The 9,450-nt window shown below is 51.7% G+C and overlaps 1 protein-coding gene across 2 annotated transcripts; it reads right to left on the bottom strand.

Moving 5' to 3' along the window:
• Window positions 1-1,533: 1,533 nt before the first annotated feature.
• LOC121308413 (protein argonaute-3) lies at window positions 1,534-8,493 on the bottom strand. 2 transcript variants are annotated; one of them, XM_041240793.1, is made up of 14 exons: window positions 8,343-8,493; window positions 8,054-8,141; window positions 7,406-7,553; window positions 7,180-7,299; window positions 6,281-6,424; window positions 5,695-5,828; window positions 5,368-5,552; window positions 5,127-5,286; window positions 4,869-4,959; window positions 4,445-4,639; window positions 4,134-4,268; window positions 3,647-3,748; window positions 3,338-3,537; window positions 1,534-3,032 (listed from the first exon to the last, which is right to left on the bottom strand). In XM_041240793.1, exons 1-14 carry the CDS (start codon window positions 8,431-8,433, stop codon window positions 2,924-2,926), a joined length of 1,902 nt encoding a protein of 633 aa, XP_041096727.1. In that variant the 5' UTR covers window positions 8,434-8,493; the 3' UTR covers window positions 1,534-2,923. The 2 variants fall into 2 exon arrangements, with proteins under 2 accessions (XP_041096727.1, XP_041096728.1); XM_041240794.1 differs by having other exon boundaries at window positions 6,302-6,424.
• Window positions 8,494-9,450: the final 957 nt, after the last annotated feature.

Genomic DNA, 9,450 nt, shown 5'->3' with positions numbered 1-9,450 from the left:
TTAGCAAAAATAAGTGGCGTGCATCTCCTCAATGTGAAAGCTGCCCCAGCCTCGTTAACACAGCTAGTATATTCCATTTCAATTGCCAAACTCTGTTCCAACTGTCGAAGCTTAAAGCTGCAAAGCACATGTTGCATGAAAAGAGTCCCTTTCAGAACAGCAGCACGGACTCTGGGGTAGGGCACCACTGCTTTGCAATGAGAGCGAATAAAATAAAAGCAGCTTCTCCAGAGTAATATTAAGAAGAAGAATTCTTCTACTACTACTACTAATAATAATAATAATAATAATAATAATAATAATAATAATAACTCTAACAATCCTGCAGAGCTGGCAGCTGAAACACACACAGCACATTCCTCTGGAGCACAGCTCTGCAGAAGCACGTGGAGTGTAGGGCTGTACCGAAAGGGCTGCCTCTGGAGTATCAATCCCCAGAAACATGAGAGCTGGACCCGGCAGAGTTCACTGGAAGGATCTGACAGAGCAGGCGCAGCACCCCCTTTGTGAAGAGGACCCCGCTGTAAACTCCAGGAAATCGTCGCTGTCTCTGCCAGCGCTGGGACCTGCACCTCGTAGCACCAAGCCTGCCTTCCATCCCACTCTGGGATCCTTTAGGGCAGTAACATTGTTTGACTTTAACATAGAAAAATAGTAGCAGCGAATCACTTTTACGTGGCTTTGCAGAATCCATATACAACAGCACAGCCATTCACAGGGAGGGGGACTGGGAGGGGCTTCACTGCAGCCCCCGGGCTACAACACAGTGTGGGGATCAGGGGAGAGCACTGAGCTTCATCCAGGATCAAATAGCTGTCTGCAGACTGACCATCAGTGTGTGTGTGGGGTGTATATCAGAGCGTGTGTGTGTGGGGTGTGCGTGTGTGTGTATCAGTATGTGTGTATCAGAGTGTGTGTATCAGAGTGTGTGGGGTGTGCGCGTGTGTGTATCAGTATGTGTGTATCAGAGTGTGTGTGCACGTGTGTGTATCAGTGTGTATCATATAGAAGAGAGGGACTGGGACTGCTGACAGACACACAGGGCTCGCCCCTGGCAGTCCTGTCAGTGGAATGAATCGGCACATTTCAGTGAAACCTACAAAATACACAAAAACGACCCAGCCCTGACGCTCTCGTTTACACAGATTCAAATAGATTTCTTTAAAGACAGCAGTCCCTCGTGTTTTAAAAGGACAGCCCTGAACCATCGCCCCCTCTCACACTGCCAGGCACTTGATAACTGGAACAATGACCAGAGACTCTTAAAACACTGCCATTGGAACTGCTCTGAGCTCTACTCTGGGAACGCTCTGAAACCAAGTTCCCAAATGAAGCCCTCCCCTGGAATACAGTGGCATGGTTTAACCTCTGCAATCTCCCTCGTTATACAGGCTGACGCTCCCTTTCTGTGGGCAGAGAGGCCAGCTGCTGCCCACAGTGTGTAACTAATGTACAGCCACCACTGCGAACAAACAGCGCTGTCCAATCAGGGCTCGCTGCGGACATCTCCGTCCAATCAGAGCCCTCAATGGGTGGAATTTGAACACTAATTTATTGCACTAAAAAAAAAAAAAAGCAACATCACAAGCTGTCAGTTTAGTGAAGATGGGAGAACAACATCCAGAAAATTAACATAAAATTAAAAGAGTTGCTGCTAACTAATATTATTAAATTATTAGGCTTAACAATTCTAATAAATACTAAGAAAAACAAAAAGAAAGCTTAAAACATCAATACAATTAAAACAAAACTCCTGTTGACTTGCAGAAGATGAAAGCTCCCAGCAAGTGGAAGCGTTGCAGTGTGACGCAGCAGAACTGGAGAAAGCACTCTGCCCGCCGAGCAGCCACGGCGCTACACAGGAGCGCTGCTACAGAGTCCGCACGCTGCGCTCCTCACAAGCACTTCAGTGGCTCTCATGAACAGCACTTACATACTGGAGGCCTGCGGGTGGCACTGTGCTCCCAACAATACAACTGGGAGCCTTGTCTGAAGCCCAGCTCGACTCCTACAGGTCTGCTGTGAGCGGCACTCTCATTCAAATAAGAAATCAAGAAGCTTAGGGTGTAACGCTCGGCCACTGGAGCAGAGCGCAGTGTTGGCAAAGGGTACAGCAGTGCTGTTACACTGTGGGTTTGGTATTCTTGCTGTCCCGTGCAGGCTGCTGTGAGGAACACAGTGCAGACGAGGGATACAGCAGTGCTCTTACACTGTGGGTTTGGTATTCTTGCTGTCCCGTGCAGGCTGCTGTGAGGAACACAGTGCAGATGAGGGATACAGCAGTGCTCTTACACTGTGGGTTTGGTATTCTTGCTGTCCCGTGCAGGCTGCTGTGAGGAACACAGTGCAGACGAGGGATACAGCAGTGCTCTTACACTGTGGGTTTGATATTCTTGCTGTCCCGTGCAGGCTGCTGTGAGGATCACAGCACAGCAATCAATTCAAGACACTTTCTCCATTATTAAGTTAAAGTGCTGCAGCCCCAGCATTCGCGCTCCTCTGCTAGAAAAAAAAAAACCAGCAGCCTACAGTCTCCACGGTTCTGAAACCTTGTCATCTTTCCTTTCTTTCTCTTCATAGTGAGTCGTGCTGCCAAACAGCTTGAGGCAAAAGAAAAGAAAGAGGGACCGGAAAACAAACAAACAAAATAAAAACCACAAGTCAGACAGGAGGAGGAGCGGCGCCCCCTGCGGGCAGAGACACGGAGGAGGGGGGAGCGCTGCAAGCGGCTGGCTGGTTTGATATTGCATAATAGTACTGAGTTCCTTTCCAGAGGCAGTGCGCTCATCTCCACTAGTCTGCACAGTGACAGTGAGCCGACCCCTTAACCCCACCCTCCTGGAAACATAGGCTGTGTGTGGCTTGTTTTTGGATTCCTGCGAGGGCTGGTGGCCCCTTTGCGCTTTCATTCTTTCCCTCTCTCTCAGGCGAAGTACATGGTGCGTAAGGTGTCGTGGTGAATCTGCACGGCCTTGGCAAGAGCCTGGGGGTCCCGGCCGTTACTCTGCCCAGAAACATGACTGCCTTCCGCACTGTGAACGAGACAAAGAGGGGTCACACTGAGAGCCAACAAACAGGGGGTCACACTGAGAGCCAACAAACAGGGGCTCACACTGAGAGCCAACAAACAGGGGGTCACACTGAGAGCCAACAAACAGGGGCTCACACTGAGAGCCAACAAACAGGGGCTCACACTGAGAGCCAACAAACAGGGGCTCACACTGAGAGCCAACAAACAGGGGCTCACACTGAGAGCCAACAAACAGGGGCTCACACTGAGAGCCAACAAACAGGGGCTCACACTGAGAGCCAACAAACAGAAGTGTTTTTCTCTCACCTGTCGTGCTCCTTGTCCACCAGGTGGTATCGTGCTCTGAAAGCCACCAGATGTGCGTAGTAAGCGGGCGCGGGGATGGAGACGGAGCGGGTGCAGCGCACATACGTGTGACACAGCTGGTAAGTGAGGAGCTGGAACTCATCCGCAGTAAAGCAGTTGTCATCCCACAACACGTGGTAGTGAGAGGGGCGGCTGGTGCCCTGAGGAGAGAGAGAGAGAGACAGTGAGCCACAGCACAGACACTCTCACGGCGCTCGCCCGGCCCTCTCAGGCACTCGCACGGCCCTCTCAGGCGCAGGGCAGCAGTACCTGGATTCCAGCGTGGCTGCACAGGTAGAAGTCGAACTCGTAAGGGTGAGTGATGTCCGTGTCCACAGTGGTTCCAGCAGGAATGTTTCCACTTCTACCAACCTGCAGAGGACAAAGGGAAACAGAGCAGCTTACGAGGCAGCAATCATCTCAACTGGGGACTGGAAAATGCGAATAAAATCAAACCCTGTGGATAGATACAGATCAACTGGACCTTAAGGGTTCCACCTTATCTGTAGACATTCAAGTTATAAAAACTATTTCCAATAGTATTCCTAAATGAAACCTGCTGTCCTGTTCACATCAAGAAGGCTGGTTTAATCAGACAGGCATGAATCAAGAAGGCTGGTTTGATCAAACAGGCACGAATCAAGAAGGCTGGTTTAATCAGACAGGCACGAATCAAGAAGGCTGGTTTGATCAGACAGGCACGAATCAAGAAGGCTGGTTTAATCAGACAGGCACGACTGTTCTCTGGGGTACTGACCCTCTCGTTCCGGTCAGCACAGAAGAGCCGGGTGTGGTGGCGCTTCTGTACCACGATGTAGGTGATGCCAGGCTGGTACTCCTTCTCCAGGCTAATACAGGCCTCCCGGATTGCAAGCAGCTCATAGTACAGCACCTGCAGACGCACCACAACAGAGGGCACATTACAGGCTTCACTTCAGCCAAGTCACTGATCGAACCCAGAGCACAGTGCCCAGGACAGAAGAAGAGCTCCAGTTACACACATCAAACTACACTGAACAGTGAGGCTGGAAGGCAGGATGAGAGAGAAGATAGGAGGGTTGGGCTGACCTGTCTGAACTGCCCCTCTGACACCCCGTCTCTGTAGAAGATGATCCTGGTGGGCTTGTAGCGGGTCGACTTGTAGAACTGGATGAGCAGCTCCCGCACCATGGAGGCCAGGTCCTGGATGATCTCCTGCCGGGGGCGCTGCACTCTCACCGTGGCACAGTATCGACTGGGGTGAGCGTCCATGCTCCCCACCACCTGCAGAGACAAGACTCCTTCACTGCCCCTTCAGCACCCATCCCCTGCAGAGAAGACTCCTTCACTACCCCTTCAGCACCCATCCACACACACAGCATCCATGTGGGATCACTGCGCTTTGTCTGGCCTGTGTAGTGACTGGAACTGTACCTTACAACACTCAAGAGACTCTGTCTCAAGCAAAGCCTACCAGAGCCGGGTCAGGCCCGTTCCCGAAGCTCAGACTCACCGCAGCGATCGAGGGCTTCTTCCCGTCACCAGCAGGGGGGTGCGTGACGTCCGCCCCCAGGAAGATCACAGGCTGCTGGAACACAGAGGGGCTGCGGAGAGGAAGGGGAGAGGAAGATCAGCACAGCCATGGAGAGGACGGCTTCACAAGGATCACACAGGGAGGACACTCAGAATGCAAGCTTTTAGTGGTAAGAGGGGATGCTGAGGCTGAGCAGTGAAATAAAACAAAATGAATGTGAATGTTCAGAAGCCTCACCGCTGGTGCGGGACCAGGATGTTGTTGATCCCCCCCAGCTTGACGTTGATTTTCAGGCAGAGGTTGGAGAGGGTCTGGGGGGAGGTCTTCACCACATTCTTCACCTGAACACACTGAGTGGCCATTCCCAGGAGAGTGTCTCCCACACGCTTCACCTCCGCTGAGGGGACAGAGAGAGAGCGAGAGTGAGAGGGAGTGTGAGAGTGGGAGTGGGGGCAGCACCTCGGGGCCCCAGGCTTACCGTAGACAGGCGTTTTCCCGGGCAGGATGACTATGATGAGCTGCAGCCCTGAGTAGGTGTTTTTCAGGTGGCGGAACATGGGCTCCACGCTATCAGCGCCCTGCGCGTATTTACAGAAGCAGGGCTGGCCCTGGATAGGCATCCCCGCGTCCTTGGAGATCTTGCGCAGCTGGTCAGTGAAGCCCCTGTGTGAATACAAGCAGATTCCCTTTAACCACAGTTCTCAGGACCTCTGCTCTATTGCAGTCTCTGATACAAGCTGCTCTCCAGTCAGTCTCTTTTGGTCTCTGATGCAACACTCCGGTAAGATTAAGGCACTGTCCTTACTTCAGTATCTCCTCTCGGCACTGTCTCTGCGTGGCGAAGCAGGCGATCGCCCACATCTTGATCTCCACTCCGGTGTGGAACTGCTTCCCCCGCATGTCCCACACCCCGTGGCTGGGCGTGGCCACTGTCCGGTTCTGAAACAGAGCTCAACGTTGGGATACACCCTCGGAGCGCAAAACTTAACCACAAAACTCACACAGACAGTCCGGACTCATGTCTACTGACAAAGACAGACCCCCTAGACCCCTCTGGCCCTCTCCTCCCCTACCCTACCCCAGGACAGACCCCAGACCCCTCAATCCCTCCGTCCACCTCCTCCCCTACCCCAGGACAGACCCCAGACCCCTCAATCCCTCCGTCCACCTCCTCCCCTACCCCAGGACAGACACCAGACCCCTCTGTCCCTCTCCTCCCCTACCCCAGGACAGGTTGAGTGGTCAGCTAGTCAACTCCAGGACATTCACACACTGGCAGCACTTTCCACAAATAAAGCACTAGACAAGTTGGAAAAAAAAATTGTAATAATAAAAATAAAAAATACACACACAAAAATACAAAAAAGCATCAAGATTTAAAAGAAGGGTACCATAAAGTGTTCTGTGCTCACCCTGCCCCCGTACTGCAGCATGGGCGCAGGCAACACGCGCCCCGTCACATGGGCCATCTCGTCCCGCACCTTGAACTGGAACTCCTGCACGAAGGGGTCGGCATCATAGTTCGCACTCCGCACCTGAAATAAGAGCCAGAACAAACTGAGCACCTGCTGCTTTCACTGTGTACCGCGGCTCTGAAAAACACTGACAACCTAGTCCTGTCAATGAAGCAATACTGTGACACAAACACTGAGGAGAGAATCTAGTCCTGTCAATGAAGCAATACTGTGACACTGAAACACTGAGGAGAGAATCTAGTCCTGTCAATGAAGCAATACTGTGACACAAACACTGAGGAGAGACTCTAGTCCTGTCAATGCAGCAATACTGTGACACTGAAACACTGAGGAGAGAATCTAGTCCTGTCAGTGAAGCAATACTGTGACACAAACACTGAGGAGAGAATCTAGTCCTGTCAATGAAGCAATACTGTGACACAAACACTGAGGAGAGAATCTAGTCCTGTCAATGAAGCAATACTGTGACACTGAAACACTGAGGAGAGAATCTAGTCCTGTCAGTGAAGCAATACTGTGACACAAACACTGAGGAGAGAATCTAGTCCTGTCAATGCAGCAATACTGTGACACTGAAACACTGAGGAGAGAATCTAGTCCTGTCAATGAAGCAATACTGTGACACTGAAACACTGAGGAGAGAATCTAGTCCTGTCAGTGAAGCAATACTGTGACACAAACACTGAGGAGAGAATCTAGTCCTGTCAATGCAGCAATACTGTGACACTGAAACACTGAGGAGAGAATCTAGTCCTGTCAATGCAGCAGTACATTGTTAAACGCTGGTGCTGCTGTTCTGTGTGTCAGACACTCACCAGCCTGCTGATCTCCTCCTGCCTGTCGGGTGCTGAGCGCGCGGTCGCTTTGATCATGGTGGAAGTCTGATTATCCGTCAATTTCTTGATACAGCGCTGCCCCGCTACGATGTTACACACCTGCAGGATACAAGAGAATCAGTTCCCCTCCTCAGCCCGGGCTGCTTCCCTTCAGGGCTACGCAATGACCTGCCTGCCTGTCTGCCTGTCTGTCTGTCAGTCTTACCTCCAGGGGCAGGTAGGTGTGCTTCTGCTCCTGGCCCACCTGCAGGCAGGGCAGGTGCGGGTACTTGAGCTGTAGGCTGTACTTCTCTCTGAAGTACTGAGCCACAGTCCGCTCCACTGTCTGACCGTTCTCCAATTGCAAAGGAAACCTGCAGTTAAATGGATCAGTATTAATGTCAGGGTATCTGTGCAGGAGGAAGTTAATAATCCACCTGGCAGCACATTCTCAAAACACATTTGAAACTGCAGAGACACCCTGTACTTCACGAGACACCGCAACTCTGAGGCAGGTGACAGAACGTCCAAAAGCAGCACGAACAATGGCATCATCTTTATTTATTCATTTTTTTATTGTATTTGGTCGTCGACAATGGCTTTTACCCCGGATTTCTCCACAATTTGGAATGCCCAATTCTTCTTCTTCTTCTTCTTTTTATCCCGGTTCACCGCTGCAGCCCCCCGGCGACCCAGGAAACAGAGTCGTTGCTCACATTGCGGGGCCACAGCGAGGATCCTGCACTCCAGCAGAGCTCCTTCACTGACTGCGCCACTCGATCACATCTTCTCTTTACTGCCGAAGCTATTACTGCACAAGCAAGGCATCGCAACCATGACGCCAATCACGACAATGAGTAAGAAGTGTCCTCACGTTTGATGGCTTGCTGGCCTCCGGGTCACGTTGCACACGCGGTACTTTCTCCTCATCGTTCCACAGTGCGTCACCTCAACCTTCAGACCTGCCACAGAGAAAGTCACAAAGTGTTAGTGGAGCTGGTGGCTACAGCACTGACACCCCCACCCTGCGCAGTGTCACCCCCAATACTGCACAGCACAAAGTGACCCTACACCAGAACCCTGCAGTCTGTCATGCTATATACAGAGCCACCAGCAGGGGGCAGTGTCTGTACTGTGCACTTCAGAGAACCAGCGCAGCTCACCTTTAATCTCTTTGGTGAATTTGACCCGGTGAGAATCGGTGAGAGGTCTTGGCTGTTCGTCGATGTTGTGAATGTCGAGGACCTCGCACATGAACTGGATCACAGGCTGGGCTTTGTAAAAGGCTGTAGCCGACACTGTTCACAAGGGAAACACAACGGGCTTGTTTTTGTTAAGCAAGTTTAAGAATTCCAACCACTCCAGACATTAGCAGTAAATGGTGAAGCTGAGATTCAACACAGAGCTGTGTGTGGCTCTAAAGCAGCCAAGCTGAAGTTGTATTTGTCTGATCTTTTGTCTGTTTTCAGCTAAATCACAGAAGTAATCAGATATAGCCAGTCCCACTGCGCACACACACGAGCGCACACACACTGCGCACACACATACACTGCGCACCATGGTCAAACGGATATATTACAACTGCAGCTGGACTGAACACTGTGCCGCTGTACAGCAAGTCTGAAGAAACTCCACACGAGGGGGAGCAGCAGGGCTGCAATGCAGGGAGATGGAAGCTCCACACGAGGGGGAGCAGCAGGGCTGCAATGCAGGGAGATGGAAGCTCCACACGAGGGGGAGCAGCAGGGCTGCAATGCAGGGAGATGGAAACTCCACACAAGGGGGAGCAGCAGGGCTGCAATGCAGGGAGATGGAAGCTCCACACGAGGGGGAGCAGCAGGGCTGCAATGCAGGGAGATTGCTGTCCAATAAAATAGCAAACAAAAGCAGCCGGCTCCCTCTCCGCTCTCAGCTTTAAAACCAGACACATTCCAGGCTGGTGTGTCAGTCAGTGTGAGAGAGCCCGCCCCCACGCTGCTCACACACAACGGACCGACGCCCACTGCACTTGAGCCCGCCCCTCCCACAGCTGGTGGAACAGCCTGCTTCCTGTCACCACGGTAATCAGCCAGCTCACTGGGTGGGGCTGGGAAGGATAAGCAGAGAGAGCTTCACACAGCAGCACTGAGACTCACTTCAACTACATTGACAGCATGGGAACCAAAAGGAATTTGCTGGCAAACATTTCTCTCTTTGGAGTCACAAGCCCCGCTGATCCCTGCATGAAGCTCATATAAAAAGGTTTGAAATGAGAGTGGAAATGGAAAGGAT

Source organism: Polyodon spathula, unplaced genomic scaffold (genome assembly GCF_017654505.1).
Source record: "Polyodon spathula isolate WHYD16114869_AA unplaced genomic scaffold, ASM1765450v1 scaffolds_688, whole genome shotgun sequence".
Lineage (NCBI taxonomy): Eukaryota > Metazoa > Chordata > Actinopteri > Acipenseriformes > Polyodontidae > Polyodon > Polyodon spathula.
This window is presented reverse-complemented; position numbering and strand designations above follow the sequence as displayed.

Coding starts and splice junctions, on each gene's coding strand:
- LOC121308413 (XM_041240793.1), bottom strand. CDS start 8,433: ATGTGCGAGGTCCTCGACATTCACAACATCGACGAACAGCCAAGACCT. Junction 4,640..4,868: donor AGAAGCCCTCGATCGCTGCG/GTGAGTCTGAGC, acceptor TTGTCTCTGCAG/GTGGTGGGGAGCATGGACGC. Junction 3,033..3,337: donor GTGGACAAGGAGCACGACAG/GTGAGAGAAAAA, acceptor TCTCGTTCACAG/TGCGGAAGGCAGTCATGTTT.